The 17,695-nt window shown below is 37.1% G+C and overlaps 1 protein-coding gene across 2 annotated transcripts in view; it reads right to left on the bottom strand.

Moving 5' to 3' along the window:
• Nucleotides 1-4,782: 4,782 nt before the first annotated feature.
• The window catches only part of gal3st4 (galactose-3-O-sulfotransferase 4), a 20,157-nt gene continuing 7,244 nt past the window's right edge, over nucleotides 4,783-17,695 (bottom strand). Inside the window, exons 1-4 of one of the 2 annotated variants that reach the window (XM_073836235.1) lie at nucleotides 11,304-11,563; nucleotides 10,573-10,683; nucleotides 8,975-9,284; nucleotides 4,783-7,517 (exon numbers count right to left, since the gene is read on the bottom strand). In XM_073836235.1, the coding sequence (XP_073692336.1) occupies nucleotides 6,528-7,517; nucleotides 8,975-9,284; nucleotides 10,573-10,683; nucleotides 11,304-11,326 (1,434 nt within the window). In that variant the 5' untranslated portion in view covers nucleotides 11,327-11,563 and the 3' untranslated portion in view covers nucleotides 4,783-6,527. Of the gene's footprint in view, nucleotides 7,518-8,974; nucleotides 9,285-10,572; nucleotides 10,684-11,303; nucleotides 11,564-17,695 lie in introns of those variants that run through there. The other variant, XM_073836236.1, reaches the window with a different exon arrangement.

The raw sequence follows: 17,695 nt of genomic DNA, 5'->3' as shown, positions 1-17,695 counted from the left end.
AAGGTAAACAATGGTTCAGCCACAATTTTAGACCATTTTTCGATTAATTGTTATAACTGGTATATTTAATTAATTTATTTGTATTGATAGTCAGTTTTCAATTATTATTTTCAACAAAATAACATGTAATTTTGTATATGTGTATGTTTCCACATGTGGAAAAGTCCAGTGTTTTGACGCTGCTATGTATATAATGTCTAAATTTAAATGAACTCCCATTATGGGTAATTATTTAATTAGGACTAATTGTCTGAACTAATTATCAGTTTTTGAAGATTATTAATTTGGTAAAATCGTTAAACCTGTGCTTTTGTTAAAAAAATTGTTAAGCTTTAGATTTGAGACTTCATCCCTGGTGAAAAAAAAAAAAAACAGCTAAAACCAGCCTAGGCTGGTTGGCTGGTTTTAGCTGGTCATAGCTGGAAGGCAGGCTGGTTTTAGAGGGGTTTTGTCCACTTTTCCAGGCTGGTCAGGCTGGTCTTAGCTGGTCAGGCTGGGAAACCACCAGCTAAAACCAGCCTGACCAGCCTTACCAGCCTGGGAGACCAGCTAAGACCAGCCAACCAGCCTAGGCTGGTATTAGCTGTTTTTTTTCAGCAGGGATGACATCCACTGTTTATGCATTTTGTTTCCATTAGAAGTCATTAAATGCTTCTACATGATTTGTTTTGGGCTTTTTCTTTAAAGGCAACTCATAATCAATACTTATTTAAATATTTGCATATTTTACTTTAAATCATGTAGTAAAGTAAACTAGTAAAGTAGTTAAATCAACTGAGTAAAGTTGTATCTGAGAGTATTACATGTGGCGCCATTTGCTAACTGTCTTTCTATTTGCAGGCTACACATAAAGGTCACAGGTGTATTGTGAGATAAGCCCATGAAAAGGCATATGCAAACTTATAGTTCCAGCCCCTATTTCCATTGTGTTTAATCTTGTATATCAAATATGCATCCTAGAAAAGACTTTATCTCATTCAGTACAGAGATCCCTTAGGTGCACGATAAGGACACCAATACTAGTTAATACAAAACATCAGAAACAAATGCATCACATGTAAAAGTTGTTTTATTTCACTACATACAAGTAAACCAAAATCAGGTTCATCACACGCAAATATTTACAGAGGTTTCCCCATATATTCAAGTAACAAGAAAAATAATAAATATGGTAAACAGGTTTGAAAAATCTCAGAGAAAACTGAACAAAAATGTCATGCGAGTCGCATTATAGTCTTAAAAGTGCAGAAGAGAATGAACATGAATGAGTTTATTTATCCGGCTCAAATAAAACTGATACTGACTTGTAAGATACGTGTTGCATTTTTCTCATTTGGAGAGTACACTTTTAATTAACTTTCCTTCCAATTTAATTTTTTTCCCTTATGAGATGACAGTTGATGCAGACTGCAAGGTGCATCTGCACCTTTGCACTCCTTCTGAATTAATTTTCTGCTCCATGAACATAATGACAAACGGTGCCAATTTTTGATATATCAAGATTCCAAGCACAGAAACATCAGTACCTCTTTGGTTTATGTTTAAATTGCAGTACCACAGTTAACCTACCTAAAGAGTCATAAAGACACTGAAACTACTGATTTGTATGACACGCAGGTATTACAGCACAATATTGCCAGACTCATTACAGTTTTCTCTAAAATGAGGTGAACGAATGTAAAAGCTATACATCTCAAGCTTAACAGGAAATCAATGCTTAAATTCAATTTAGTGTGAATTTCTTCAAACACAGATTCACAGTAATAGCATTATTCTTTTCTTTTAATTGGAAGAAACATCTGCCAACAATACAGTTTATAGAGAAAAAGATATGATCAAAATGGATCACTGACTTTCAAATCAAGTCTTTTTTGTATAATATAACCAGTTAAATGCATTTTCTATTACTCCATATTCACAGTATTTTTTATTTGAATTTAAATTTTTTTTTTAATTCAGCTCCATCAATAACTTAATGAGAGCTGCAAACAGAAGCTACTGTGAATGAAAAAAAATAAGATAAGGATTAATTATCCAAACTAGAATGGAATGGGGTATTAAAACGTAAGTCAAATAATGCAGTTGTTTATCAATTACACAAGGAAATGATGCTAACTATAGCCATGCATATAAATCCTAACTATACAATAAATGATGCACATAAATAGGCACACAACAGTGACCATACTAGTGTTTTCTTCATTTCACTACCATCTGACATTGAACAGAGGAAATAAATTCATTGGTAATGTTAGATGTCATCTTGCTCTGTGCATTGAAATCTGCATACAAAAAGCTGGCTGTTCATACATGGGGCAATTTGCACAGTGCATTCCAGTCAAATTTCTACACTACGTTTTCTCAGCATTCACAATAAGAGGAAAAAACTGTTTGAGAGTATAAATGCAGAAGATACACAGAGAAATTTGTACAAAAGCATAATAAATACAGCTTCGATATTAAAGCACTGCTTCACAAAGGTACTAACTGTAAGGCAAAATAACTATTGAGTTTTGGAATTTCAGGTGGAGTTCTGATCATTAAAATGTCTATGACAGGCCTCAGAGATTACAGCATTTACCATGCCAATGAACATTCGCCATCTTTTTTTTTAATTCTAAACATGAAAATAAAATGCTAAAATATCAACCTCTAGCAAACATCAATAGGTAAACAGACTGTTACAGGAAGTGCAATGGCCAATCAGTTGAGGTTGGTAAAAACAAATCTACAGCCCACTTTGCCCTTTATGAATGGTCATATTATTTCACAGTGTTAAAATTGGAGATGTTCTCACAGAACCATGGGAGTCATATTAGCTTATAATGTGTCACTAAAAATGTGTGTGGCATTCAAATCAAAAGTTTGCAATGGATTCCACTCAAAAAGAAACACTGTCAAGATTCCTGTTGAAGAATTACCCATTTAAATTCAATTCCAGCAATCTCGTGTGCCTCACAATTGAGGGTCTGTGATTGCACTTTTGTGGAATTTCATCATGTAGTAAATGATATCCATCGTGTCTTACTATAATCAAATTCAAATGCATTTCCAATATCAAATTGCTATTTCATTGGATACAAAAGCAATCTTTTATGGTAATGATACTGAATGTGCACCAACCATTTAGAAGTTTGGGGTTGGTAATACTTTTTAAAGGGGTCCTATTATGCTTTTTCACTTTTTGAACTTTAGCCAGTGTGTGGTGTGTATGTTTGGGTGTAAAAAACATCTACAAAGTTACAAATCTCAAAGTCCACTCCAAAGGGAGATATTTAGTTTTTTAAAAATCCTTTTTCAAGAACTGCAATGAAACGACTCGTTTGGACTACAGCGTTTGTTTTCCAGAGGCTATTATGTCACAACGTAAGTCCAGTCTACTGAAATTCAATTCGTTGGCGGGTGGGGGATTCGCCTAACTTTAGCCATGTATTATGGACGGCCGCTTTTGGGATGCTTCAGCGAGCCGCAGGTCGGCTCGTTTAAAAGCAAACTTTAACTAAAGGGTCCGCGAACTGCTCCGGTAGCCGTGCTGAAGCTGCGCTGTTCACGTGTGTTGTACAGAGGGTCCAAACCAGTCTATGGTCCAAACACACGCAGATCCGCGACTGATGTAAACACGAACACTGACTAGTGATCATCCGTGGACGCGTCGGCGCCTTGTCGTAGACGTGCAGTGTGTGTTAAGAGTGTAGATAGCTTCACTAGCCTTATGGTTTCGGGCATGCAAATAATTAAATACATTAGCACAATAATGATAATATCACGCATCCGCGATCTCGCATGCTGACGATAGGACCAACAATAGCGTATTATTTACTCACCCTTCATGCATGATCCTAGGTGTATATGACTTCCTTCTTTCAGACGAATGCAATCGGAGTTATATTAAATCAATTCTGGCACTCATAGAACAGCATAGACTGAAAATACGTTGATCCATAATAAAAAAGTGCCTCACATGGCTCCGGGCCGGTCGGTAAAAGCCTCCTTTAGCGATCAGATGTGTTTTTGTAAAAAAAAAAAAAAAAAATCCATATTTAAAACGTAAGAATCACTTTAATCTAGTTTGCTGCTTTGGGAAGGGGCGCAGCAGGGCGGAACCATAGGGCGGAACGTGGTCTACGCTGTTTGCCAATCGCAACGCCGTGGGACTGCTGACCAATCACAATACATTTGGTTTTTCGGAAGGTGGAACCCGGAACTAATCAAGCCGTTTGTGCCAGCCTGGGGAGAAAGCTATTGTAATAATGTAAATTATGTGAAAAATAATGCGTTTTTCGAACAACAAAGCATGACAGCATGTTCAAGTACACCCCAAAAACAAAATAAAGACTTTGTAAAGGAGCATAATATGACCCCTTTAAGGTCTTCGTAAGAAGTATGTTATATTTACAAAGGATGCATTTATTTGATCAAAATACAGTAAAGACAGTAATGTGAAATATTATTATAATTTAAAGGAACACTCCACTTTTTTTGGAAATAGGCTCATTCTCCAACTCCCCCCGAGTTAATAAGTTGATTTTTACCGTTTTGAAATCCATTCAGCCGTTCTCCTGTTCTGGCGATATCACTTTTAGCATAGCTTAGCATAGATCATTGAATCCTATTAGACCAATAGCATCACGTTCAAAAATGACCAACGAGTTTCCATATTTGTCCTATTTAAAACTTGACTCTTCTGTAGTTATATAGTGTACTAAGACCAGTGGAAATGCAAAGCTGCGAGTTTCTAGGCTGATAAGATTAGGAACTACACTTCCATTCCGGCGTAATAGTCAAGGAAGTTTGCTGCTGTAATATGGCCGAAGCAGGCGGAGTATTATCAGAAATGAGTTCCCAGCTAGTTTAGCATTTGCACATGTGCTGCGTGGTATTACTGCTCCTGCTTCAGCCATATTACGGCACCAAACTTCCTTGACTATTACGCCGGAATGGGAGTTTAGTTCCTAATCTTATCAGCCTAGAAAACTGAAGCTTTGCATTTCCACCGGTCTTAGTACACGATATAACTACAGAAGAGTCAAGTTTTAAATAGGACAAGTATGGAAACTCGTTGGTCATTTTTGAACGTGATGCTACTGGTCTAATAGGATTCAATGATCTATGCTAAGCTATGCTAAAAGTGATATCGCCAGAACAGGAGAACGGCTGAATGGATTTCAAAACGGTAAAAATCAACTTATTAATTCGGGGGGAGTTGGAGAATGAGCCTATTTCCAAAAAAAGTGGAGTGTTCCTTTAATATAACTGCTTTCTATTTAATTATATTTAGTGGTTCAAGCACGTAGCCCCATTGTAATTGTTGGAATAGCCAAGGATCAGCAATCTCCACGTAAATCTGATCAGACACACCAAACCATAAGTCATTGTGATGTAAATCTTGGAGGGATGGTAGTACTCACATCATCTATAATGTCACCATGGCTTTGCCCCAATCGGCTACAGCGATCAAAAGTACGAAATTGTCGTTGGAATCCTTGGACAAAACACACGCCTACTATTGCCCATTCTGAACCAAACCAATACTGCAAAAACGTATACATATCATACGATAGACCTCATCCGGAACAACTTTGCCTCTAGAACCACTGCTGTCAATCAAACCGTCTGTTAAAAATTATGGAGAAAATGTAAAAAACCTACTCCTGCTTTTTTGCTCAAACTGAAAAAAAAAAAACCCTCAATAATTAGGTCAATAATTATTAAAAAAAAATGCTGAAATGTACCCTTTGGGAAGCTATAACGGTGTTGTTTATAAAAGGAGCCTGTCCAAACATACCCAAAAGCCTATAAAGCATAAATGATTTTATGATTTATCATGATTTAGATGGTTACAGGCTTGATAAATGACATATAATGTCTTTTTTCATGTGTTTAAATGCCTTAAAGTGCTTGAACCCCCGGTAATCACTGCTTGCAGCTATATTGTAAAATGTAATTTATTCCTGCGATGGTGAGTTCAAAAGAACAAAATTTATTTGAAACAGAAATCTTTCACATCATAATGAATGCATCCCTGCTGAATGAAAGTATAATGTTCTTTCAAAAAGAATCTTACTGACCCCAAACTTTTGAACACTAATGTACCAAAGATACTTCATCTTCTTGAAAGTGATGTTTTAGCAGTATGTTTGAAACACTGCAACATCAAACATGACATGAGCACTGCTACGTTTTTTGTACCACACCATGGTTCGCCATGGACAGGTAATCAACATCTTCTCACTTCTCCCCGATATCAAACTCACCATAGGTGAGTGCATTTAGCCACTCTCTGGCATGTTTGTACCATTATATCACTCCAGCCACAGCAATGTACTTACAGACTTCTTCACTCTGAAATTTCATGTTGAACAAAATAGAGTGTAGAAGGGCAAGATGGGGGAAGAAAGAGTCGATGACAAAGTAGTGTGTTGTATGTCTTGGATATCCTTTCTCCACTACTAGTGCAGCACAGAGGCCCATGGAGCCAAAATAGGTCAGAACTTCTAACCTTGAGGCAAAAAGGTGCAACTAGCTCACTATCTAAGTCTTACTTTTGAATCAACTTGCTCTAATGATTGATTCCTAAACAGAATGGTCCCATCCCAGTCCTTCTCCACCAACCTCTTTCCCCCATGGTCTTCAGTCCTGAGTATTGAGGACTCCCTCTTTACTGGAAGACCTCCAGCGGCTGGGGGTTGCTGGGCTCGAGGGAACTGCCGAAGATCCAGAAAGTCTTTGTATTGAATCTCAGGCCTGATCATGCGTAGACAAGCTTCCCATGTGGCGTTGTCTAGTCCTGACTGCAACTCGTAACCCAAGATCTTCACTAATCCACTCTGGAAAGGGCGAATGTTCTTGTCCCGGATGCGACTGGCCTCTACTGGGCGGCCGCCGTCACGCAAACAGATGCGAGTGAGAACCTCCCGTTTGGTCCTAAGCAAGGCCACCTCAGACTCCATGCGGCCACGTCCGAAGCGCTCTACTTCCTGCCAGAAAGTGAGATTAAAAGCTTGGTAAAGGTGCCAGTCGAGTGCGTTCCATTCACGTAATTTTGATCTTTGCTTGTCTGTTAAAGCCAACGGGGCTGGAGCTGCAGCCTTGCCCACCCATCCTGATCTTCCACTGGACATTTGTTGCCTGGCGTTTAAGCTAAAAGAAACCACAGCATCTATCGGCCAGCACAGAGCGTGGCGGAGCAATACCATAGATTGGTCGAAATACTCTGAGATAAGGATGAGCTTGAAGTTCCGACGCACTGCTGCCACACCGCGCTTGACCAGCGCAAGGCTGAAGTTGGAGGTATGATCCAGACCAAAATCAAACCACATCAGGTTGTGGGCATAATGGTTGTTGCGCAGTCTAGGGTCGTAGTACTTATAGGGGTTGTCTGCAAAATCACCCAGTCCTTTGGCACGCCTGAAGGCTGGGGCAACGTTTTTATAGTAGGCATAAGAGGATTCAGCTAGCGCCACAGGGTCTCGAAGGATGGAGAAATAGAAGGTGTCAGCTGGCATGACCTTCTCAACCTGCATTAAAAGTAAAAAAGAGAAGGACGTAAGAAAACATTTTTAGTCTTGTAACTAAAAGCAAATATTGAACATAAATGCTCATAGAAGATTTCTAGAGTTTTTCTGCTTATGTTTTTGACTAGAAGAAAATAAAGGTGTTATACAAGTAATATTAAAATTTCAATTAGTTAGTGAAGGACAAAAATGTCAAAAATAGCTGCAAGCATCAATCACAAGAATTTGATAAGAAAATAATCTGCATGATTATTTGGTATTTATTATTAGTGAAAACATAAACATACTTATTGTAGCAGTGCCTAGTTGCAGCTTTTTTGCAGTTTGATGCCCAAACAGGCCAGAAAAACAATATGAAAGGGTTAGTTCACCCAAAAATTAAAATTAGCCCATGATTTACTCACCCTCAAGGTATCCTAGCTGTATGTGACTTTCTTTTTTCAGTCGAATCCAATCGGAGTTATATTAAAAATTGTCCTAGCTCCTACAAGCTTTATAATGACATTGGACAGTTGTTTCTGTTTAACAGTCCAAAAAGAGTCCAATAAATTGCATCCATCCATAATGCTCCACATGGATTTGGGGGTTGAATAAATGCCTCCTGTAGCGTATCGATGCTTTTTTGTAAAAAAAAAAAAAAACATCCATATTTAAAGCGTAATAATCACTTTTAGCTTGCGCTAACTATCGTATGTGCAAGCCGTTCCAGGCGGATGACATAGGACATTTGTGTTGCATATGCACCGCTGATCTTGTAAAAACTAATGTTTGTTCACAGGAGCAAAGGAAGCAAAGTTTCCTTACTTTAGCAAAGGAAAACCTCTTGGCTCATACTGAAATCATCTAACATTTTTCTTTACAAATCCTCTGTTTGTACTTAAATTGAACCCTTCTAAGTTCATGAAATATGCTCTATTTTATTCTTCTGTAATGATTCTTAAAATATCAAGAGAGTTTTTTGCTATTGCAGCAGTTAGAGATCCATCGATATATATGTCCGGGTCGCTAAAGACCCGAATATGTAATAGTGATTGGCGAAACAGTCATGCATTTAACGGTCAAATATGGATATTTTTCTTACAAAAGCGCATTGATTCACTGCAGGAGGTCTTGTGGAGGAGGAACCATGTGGAGCACTTTTTTTTATGGATGGATGCACTTTATTGGACTTCTTTTGGAGTGCTGAACAGAAACATCCGCCCACTGCCATTATAAAGCTTGAAAGAGCCAGGACATGTTTAATATAACTTCAATTGGATTCGACTGAAAGAAGAAAGTCATATAGACCTTGGATGCCTTGAGGGTGAGTAAAACATGGGTTCATTTTCATTTTTGGGTGAACTAACCCAAGTAAATCAATTTTATTGGTTGGACCCCCAAATAACTTATTAAATCTGTATAACCAAACTGTGATTTACAACAGCTCTGTCTGAGAAAATGCCAGCTATCGTATGCTTTACCTCTGGTCTGTTGAACCGCATATGATTTCCCATAATGTCAAATTCTGCCACATGAGGGCCTCTGTATCCTTTCACCCTCTGGGCAATAAAGGGCAATGGGTAACCAAACTGATACCCCACAGGCAGGGCAAATTTAAGGCCCCGTTCCTCTCCAAAGCGATAGAGCAAATTGAGAACGGTGCTGCTCGCCGTCTTGTGAGTCTTCAGGAACATGATGTGGATGTGGGGCTGACAAGACCCCAGAGATTCTCCTTGGGAATTCTCAGAGGAAAGAGCGTAGAGGGAATGAGGTCTCTCTGGCTGCATCCAGCTAATGTAGAGAAAGAACAAATGATAACAATAAAACGAAAATAAATCTCTCGTTCCTCTCGATATACCAAGAAAAATGATAACATGAACAGTGAAATGAAAAAAAGAAATTAAACAAGACAGACAGGCCTTGTTACAGATAATTAAACAAGAGTGATACTTAGGATAAAGAGATTAAGGAAGTAGAGAATAAACAACTTCAAAGAGAATGGGTTAGAATAGATTACCCTCAAATAATGAATTCAGTGATATTCTGAGAAAGTTTCATGCATAATCACTTATTATTGCTGAGAGGCACATTATATGTTATTAGAATGAATCCTGGGTTATATTTTTAACCCAAATGCTGTTGAGTCATTTTATTGGGTTATTTTGAAAATTTTTAACCCAGGTGCTGGGTAGTTTTTCTGTAACTAAGCTGCTGGGTTATTTTTCTACCCAGTCGCTGGATTAAGCCCGTCTCTGACCAAACAACCCAGCTACTGAGGTATAGTTAGTGCGCAGGCTTTTTGCATCCTCTACAGGAGAGAGCGATTCTCAGCTTGCTGATTTGGTGCACTTCCTCTGCAAAATAAAGGTTTGTATACATTTTATTTCATTTATAAAGTCTTTACTGTGTTATAAATTACATTATTTTATACAACGCAACATACAAGGACGAGATGTCAGTCAGCTAAATCAGCAGCCCATCACCGACTCAGATTTCGGCGACACACCAGCACGAGAATTAGCACTGTTTCGGTGATTACAGAGAATGGTTGAATACACTTAAATTAAAATGCTACTTTTAAATGTTACATTTAAAATAATTTAAACATTTAAATAGTTGGGTTGTTTTTAACCCAGCACTTTTTTAGTGTACAAGAATACTGTAAGATGTTAATATACTGTATAAAAGAATAAATACAAATAGTACTCTTGACTGGTTAAATTGTATTTCTTAAAGAGATATTTTACCCAGAATTTCTTTTATCATTTACTACTCTTATGTCCTTTTAAACCTGTTTGACATACTTTTCAAACGATCTTCTTTTGTGTTCATCAGAAGAAACAAGGCCTTACACGTTTGAAACGACATAAATATGAGCAACTGACAGAATTTACATTTTGAGGATTTTCTGAGAATTTCCTTTGCAGAAAAGCCTGCCACAGATGATTTTTAACAATGGGTGTTAAATGACAAAACTATGTAAACAAGCAATGTGCTGTATAAGAATGCAGTACAAGATAACAAGATTAAGGCACGTATCTAAAAAGCAATGAAGATAAGAATGGCAACATTTTCTCACCTCTTGTTGAAGATGACTCCCAGAAGTTGTCCTGCAAAAGCGATGACAACAAATACCAGGAGTGCTTTCCATATTGGCCCCAGCCGATAACATCCCAGCCACCGCATTCTCCTACAATCAAGAGGAGAGCGGTTAGCCTCAGTCGTGAAATTGTTTAACAAAGAAAAAGATTGAGATGTTCATTAACATAGCATGAAATCCTAAAACTCCAACCAAGGGACAATAAAGGGGAAGAATGTGAGCATGTGAAATGCCGTGATTGGAAAAACAAAAGTGACAATATGAAAAAGAGTAGTGTCAGAAAATGGAAGACATGCAATATGACAAGAAAATAGAAGAGACGAACAAGCAGGTGTATCTGTTGTCAGATCAAATCCACATATAAAATAAACACACACAAAAGCTTGAAGGCTCTTGTTAGAAACTCTTTTTCATGCTTGATGCCTCTTTTATGCATCAGCAACCTAGACACTCTGCCACACAGGCTTTGATTAGGCGAATAGACTTTTGTGTAATGCTTTACACATTTACGTTTGCATTAAACGGGTGCAGAAGACAATTAAGGGACAGAATAGATGCCAAAAAAACGGCCTGTTTGCATACGGTTGCTTAGTCTTGCTGAAAAGGGTGTTGCAGAATTCGCTCGGACAAAGACAGACAGCCGCTGTCATAAATCACAGATTGCACCTAGCAGTCAGTGCCAGTCGCCGCTCTGAACCTGACACACTTACCGAGCTGACCGTCTGAAAACCATGATAAAACCCGGCCGGTATCACTATAGATCGGCGCTTGGTAACATCCACGGTGCATCTCGGCCGATGCCTTTCAAATCTGCCCGACGACGTCTGTGTAATATAAGTGCTCCATCCGCGCATACATGGTCAGACAACACAGCGCCTGCACGATTGCAGTCAAGTGCGTTAAATTCCCAGTCTGCTTGACGTGCATTTGTTTCGCTTCAGCTTCTCTAGGACCGGTAGATTTAAGCGGAGAAAAGAGACTGCTTTGTGTTTTTGACGAGTGTGGGCGGGTGTTTAGGGACCAGTCTGCTGCTATGCGAGTCGAAGCCTGACGTCAGACCGGCTCTTTGCTTACAAGCACTAAATACAGATTCTCAGAAAAAATACGCGCGGACGTGATTGAAAGCGAAGCATAAAAGTAATCAGCACATCCATCATCATTACCGTGAGATTTCCACGGTACTCCCCCATGTTAAATTCCTGTTTTATAGCATTGTTAGAAGTACACATACAATGTTTTTTGTTGTGAGGCCTGTAAGATAAACTATTATTTTTCATATAATTGACTAGCAAAATAGCTAGATTCTATTATAGTATAATATTATAGTGTAATATTATTGTTTTTCATCTATCTGTTTTTTTATCTGAGGCCAAAAGTTAACATACACCTTGCAGAATCTGCAAAATGGTATTTATTTGACCAAAATAAGAGGGATCATGCAAAATGCATGTTATTTTTGATTTAGTACTGTCCTGAATAAGATATATTACATTAAAAAAAATACATATAGTCCACAAGAGAAAATAATAGTTTAATTTATAAAAATGACCCCGTTCAAAAGTTTACATACGGTTGATTCTAATACTGTGTTGTTACCTAAATGATCCACATACTGTTTTGTTATTTTTGTTTAGTTTTTTGTCTGTGTGTTTAGTGATAGTTGTTAATGAACGGTTAAATTGTCTGCTGTTCTTCAGAAAAGTCCTTCAGGTCCCAGAAATTCTTTGGTTTTTCAGCATTTTTGTGGATTCCTTCCACCAATGATTGTGATTTTGAGATCCATTTTTCACACTGAGGACAACTGAGGGACTCATATGTAACCATTACGGAAGGTTCAGACACTCACTGGTGCTCCAGAAGGAAAACGATGCATTAAGTGTGTAATCTTTTGAACAGAATGAACATGTGCACATTTTTCTTATTTCAGAAGCTACAAAAGATATTTTGTATGTTTCCTAGAAGACAAAATAAGTTAAATGCTCTTAATGCATTGTGTTTCCATCTGCAGCATCAGTGAGTAAACCTTATGTAATAGTTGCATATGAGTCCCTCACTTGTCCTCAGTGTGAAAAGATGGATCTCAAAATCATACAGTCATTGTTGGAAAGGGTTCAAATACACCAAAATGATGAAAAAAACATTTGTGGGACCTGAAGGATTTTGTTGAACAACAGTGGCCTCATGCAGAACACAGTGTCAGTAATCTGATAATAGTATATTGTAGTGTTTTTGCTTATTTTAAAGTCACAATGTAATGTAAGTGAAAACAAGTGAAACAGATTAGAAAAATACAAAAATGAATTAAATAAAGGCAGCTTGAAGTCGATTGTGAAAAATATGTTGCATTTATGCGGATTAGACGACTGGAGAAGCATATATCATCAATTCCAAAACCAATAACTATAAGTTAAATGAAAATCTCCTTCAAATTTGTTCAAATAAACTCATAAAAGTCAAATTGTCATGAGTTGGACATCACATTGCATTGTGTTCAGTGTTGCCAAGAGCGAGGACAATGCAACAAAGAGATGTTGCAAAGCAGAAAACATTGGCATGCAATAAAAAGATGTAATTAACTAACACCCCCTCACCACATGAAATCTAATAAAACTGCGAAACTGCTTCAGGGATTCTTGGGATGACAAATAGCTCTAGATAGAGTCAATAACACTCAATAATGTAAGCAGTTTCAAAAAGCTCATAAACAATTCACTTAAGGAAGGCCCTGCTCTACCTTGTATTAAAGTCTCTTGTGACCACTCGATCAAAATGTTGTTAAAAAAAAAGGATTCTGATGTCACCACATAAACATACAATATCAGTGCTTGTTAAAAAAGCAAATCAAATTGGCATTACATCCAAAATTACACATTATTTTTTATATCCCCCTAAAGGTATGGAGTGAAATGCTTGCTGTTAAATTTGTCAAGCACCTGTATTACCTGAAACGTAACAGCTGTCATTGCCTCAGGCGCAAACTTTACCCTGAACTACAAATTGATGCAAGCAGACAAATGGTTCTTGCGCAATTTACACATTTTCTAGTGAAATCTGAGATTGCTTGTATGTTATTGTAGATTAAGGAACAAGTAACATTCGGATATGTTTATAGCTAGAAAAGAACATACCAAGACACACATTTCACTGTGTGAATTTCAAAAAGGCAGACATCAGGTTTACATTTCCTGCATTTGGTTTCCTGCCTTGCAAAAACTAGACAAATTTCATTTATTGGTTTGACCACTTATACCTCAGTGGAGATATTAATGTTCTAAATCTTTTTTGGTGCGAGTAAAAGTAAACAGGCTTGAAAATTTACTATGTATAAAAAATACTGGACACACAACTAGATATGGATTACTTAATAGACATGCCTTCTGCAATTAGATGCGGGAACAGTGCCGCTAGAGCAAAAGTGTTAGATCTGACCTTCATGCCAGGAAAATTATACATATAGTCTGTTTATCATCAGTAGACATCCGTTAAGAGTAGGTCTTGTCTGTAACCCAAAATCAGTTAATAAGACAGTAATAAAGTCTTCTGTTAGCCTGAGAGGATGACAGAGGAAGCCATGAATTAGCAGAAAGCAGAAGACAAACTTCTTCAATCCTCTTCTAGTAAGTAAAGAACACAATGTTGATTCTGATTTAAAGGGCACATATCATCATGACATATCCCCGGTGCATCTACCAACCTAAAAAATGTAATTAAAAAAAAGGACAGCCCAGTGACTTTATTTTGGTAAGCCTTTCTCTGCAAGCATGTGAAAAAACAAGCCGCTCAGATTTTGCTCCCCCTGTGACATAGGAAGGAGATCTTATAATATTATCGCACCTTAATTTGCACGTTTACATTTACGGTGCTGAGTCTTTCTGTGTATTTGACAGTTTAAGCGCAATAAGACATGAAATAGAACTTAGTTTAGTACTCACTTGCCATGTGACACGCTTTCTGTGTGCGTGGTTCGGATGCGTGTGTTTAGAAAACCCTATATCAGTAGTTTAAACTAATATGGCTTTAAAACCCATGATATCAGCATGTTAGACATTATAATCAAAACCAAACGTTTTTTAGCAGAGTAGCCGAGCTATGAGCTGTAAAGGCACAGCCCTATTCTGGAAAAGGGGTGGATAGCAGCAGCTCATTTGCATTTAAAGAGCCATGCACGAAAACAGTGCGTTTCTGCTTCCTCTCACAAAAGGCATTTTTTTAATTATATAATAAACTATCTTTGGGGTATTTGAAGCTGAAACTTCACAGACACATTCTGGGGACACATGAGACTTATATTACATCTTGTAAAAAGGGGCATAACAGGTGTCGTTTAAGAAAAAAAAATAGTCTCTTCTTCACATTTACTCAAAGAACCACAAGTTTATTGTTGCAATATCTCTATGTACTCTGTGATAATCAACTGTCTGAATATAAAAATAGAATAGCAACCATGATTCTGATTGTTGACACTTCACATAGTAATGTGGTTTGGTGGTTGGCTGAAGCCTGCATAGTAGTCACTTCCCCTATGTTTTTTCACTGCACGCTGCTGAGAATGCAGTAAATCTGATGACAAGCTGTCTGTAGCCTGAATTATGTGCATGAAGGTACTACTATCTATAATTTACATATTTTGATGGCTTAAAACGGGGGTCGTCAACTGGCAGACCGTCCATGCGGACCGTGAAAGCTTTTGACATATTTAAATAAGAAAATGCCAAACGCTAATTTCTAATAAATAAATTTATATCAAGCACACCAGGGTCAGCGTTTGGGTACAATCTTCCGTGCAGTCATGAGAGCAGAGATCGGCGCATTGTGTACAGACAGATGTAGCTTTCACTGTTATTCAACTGCGCAATATGTTAAAGTGAAAGTAAAAAAAGCGCTTTCAGTATCTGACGTGCACATTCTCTCAGAGACAATGATAGACGAATATACTTAATATGCTGATATTAATTTACTTCCCTAATATTTCACAGTGGGAAAAAATAAAAAGAACGTATTTTGTGTAGGCTGAGGGTTGTTTTTGAAAGTCTGTGTTTAAAATAATTAATTTTCATTGATGACTGCAGTATTATTAGGGGTTAAGAAAGTCTTAATTATGATTTCAGGTTGTCTTAAATGTGGGGACTAAAAGGCAAGAATTGCGATGAAACTTTATAAGGCTATCCATTGAATAAAAATGAGCGCTGCACGTTTCAAAGTCAGCTGCGGCGCTGCTTTGTGTACCATTCTGATAGCGCCTCCTGCTGGAAGAGAATGATCTGACATTTTTAATCAGCTCGTATCAATCTTCTGTTGTCAAAAAGACCAATGTCAAAATCAGTCCTAGTTTTAGGCAGCAAACACGTAGAGTTGTAAATGTGAACTGATGGATCGACAAGATCATGTGTTATACAAATTTAAACAATTAAGGCAGTAAAATATGTATATGTTAATTAATATAATACTTGATTGACAATAATTGTTTAAAATAATATACGAATTGATACTTTTGACTCTTGAAGGCTGGAATGTGAAGTTTATAATTTAAGAAATCTTTTTTGTTTTGTGAAACCTGAATTGTAAATCATGCTTTTTACAGTCATTTTAATTTTTTTTTTTTTTTTTGGTTCAGGTCTTCAAAAAGGTATTTAAATGTCTAGAATTTAAGCTAAAATATACTGCAGAAACTCTGGTCTCGCAGAAAACATAAATAGTTTTTTATATATAATTGTCCGGACCTCGGCTGGTGAGCAGGGTTCAATACTGGACCTCTAGCCGTTTTAGTTGAAGACTGGCTTAAATATAAATGCAAATTTTGGTTTTGTTTAAGGACCCAGATTTAGCAAAATGTTGATTATGAAATCTAACAAAATGTGAGCAGGGTTCATTACTGGACCTCTAGCCGTTTTAGTTGAAGACTGGCTTAAAATATAAATGCAAATTTTGGTTTTGTTTAAGGACCCAGATTTAGCAAAATGTTGATTATGAAAATCTAACAAAATGTGAGCAGGGTTCATTACTGGACCTCTAGCCGTTTTAGTTGAAGACTGGCTTAAAATATAAATGCAAATTTTGGTTTTGTTTAAGGACCCAGATTTAGCAAAATGTTGATTATGAAAATCTAACAAAATGTGAGCAGGGTTCATTACTGGACCTCTAGCCGTTTTAGTTGAAGACTGGCTTATAATATAAATGCAAATTTTGGTTTTGTTTAAGGACCCAGATTTAGCAAAATGTTGATTATGAAAATCTAACAAAATGCACTTAAAGTTAAACATTTACCCCCGGTTTCAGAGACAAGGCTTAAGCCTAGTCCTAGATTAAAATGTAAATCTGAGCTGTTTCAACTGAAATAAAATTGCACTGATTGATTTTAAAATATATCAGTGCCTTTGTTTTGTCTCAAGATGCACACCAGTAATGTTTTTTTCTAAGCATGTTTATAAAAATTACTTAAATGTCCTCATTGAACTATGGCCTAATCCTGGCTTAGTCTAAGCCCTGTCTGTGAAACCGGGCCTTATTGTTTATAATATTTACAACAAAAAATGCATAGCCAGAAAATACTTTTTAAATTGTTTGCATGTGATGTGTTCAGATCCCATTCTAGCGTGTCTTAATCGTTTGCGCATTTTGGTTTCTAAAAGTCTCATTAGGTTTAATGGTTTCATTCTCTCTGCATCTGATATTTCACTGCACAAAACACATTGTAGTTGGAACAAAACATTTTATCCTAGCTGAAAGTGAACCCGTATTTAATGTAGTGTGGGTCTTTTTACATTTTCCTTAGTTTTGTTTGTGGCTTTTTGAGGATGAAGACATGACATGCAACCTGACCATGATGGAATTTACCTAAATTGTCTGCTTTTATGCACAGCTTTTGACATCAACAACAAAAGGTATGTGAAGCGTTTTCTTTTCCCTTTTAAAACTTGATATGTTTATTTATATTGCTTTCCTATACATGATATGTAGTTGCATTTTATTAATTGTATTCAGCATTTTGCTGTCTAGGAACCTAGAACAGATGTGCAACCAATTTTTGAGTTTTCTACAGGCTGACCTACTGAATTATGTTGACTTAAGCTAGTCCTTTACAAGCATGCCTATATATAGACTT

Source organism: Garra rufa, chromosome 3 (genome assembly GCF_049309525.1).
Source record: "Garra rufa chromosome 3, GarRuf1.0, whole genome shotgun sequence".
Lineage (NCBI taxonomy): Eukaryota > Metazoa > Chordata > Actinopteri > Cypriniformes > Cyprinidae > Garra > Garra rufa.
The sequence above is the reverse complement of the archived record's forward strand: the minus strand, read 5'-3'. Positions and strand labels throughout refer to the sequence as shown.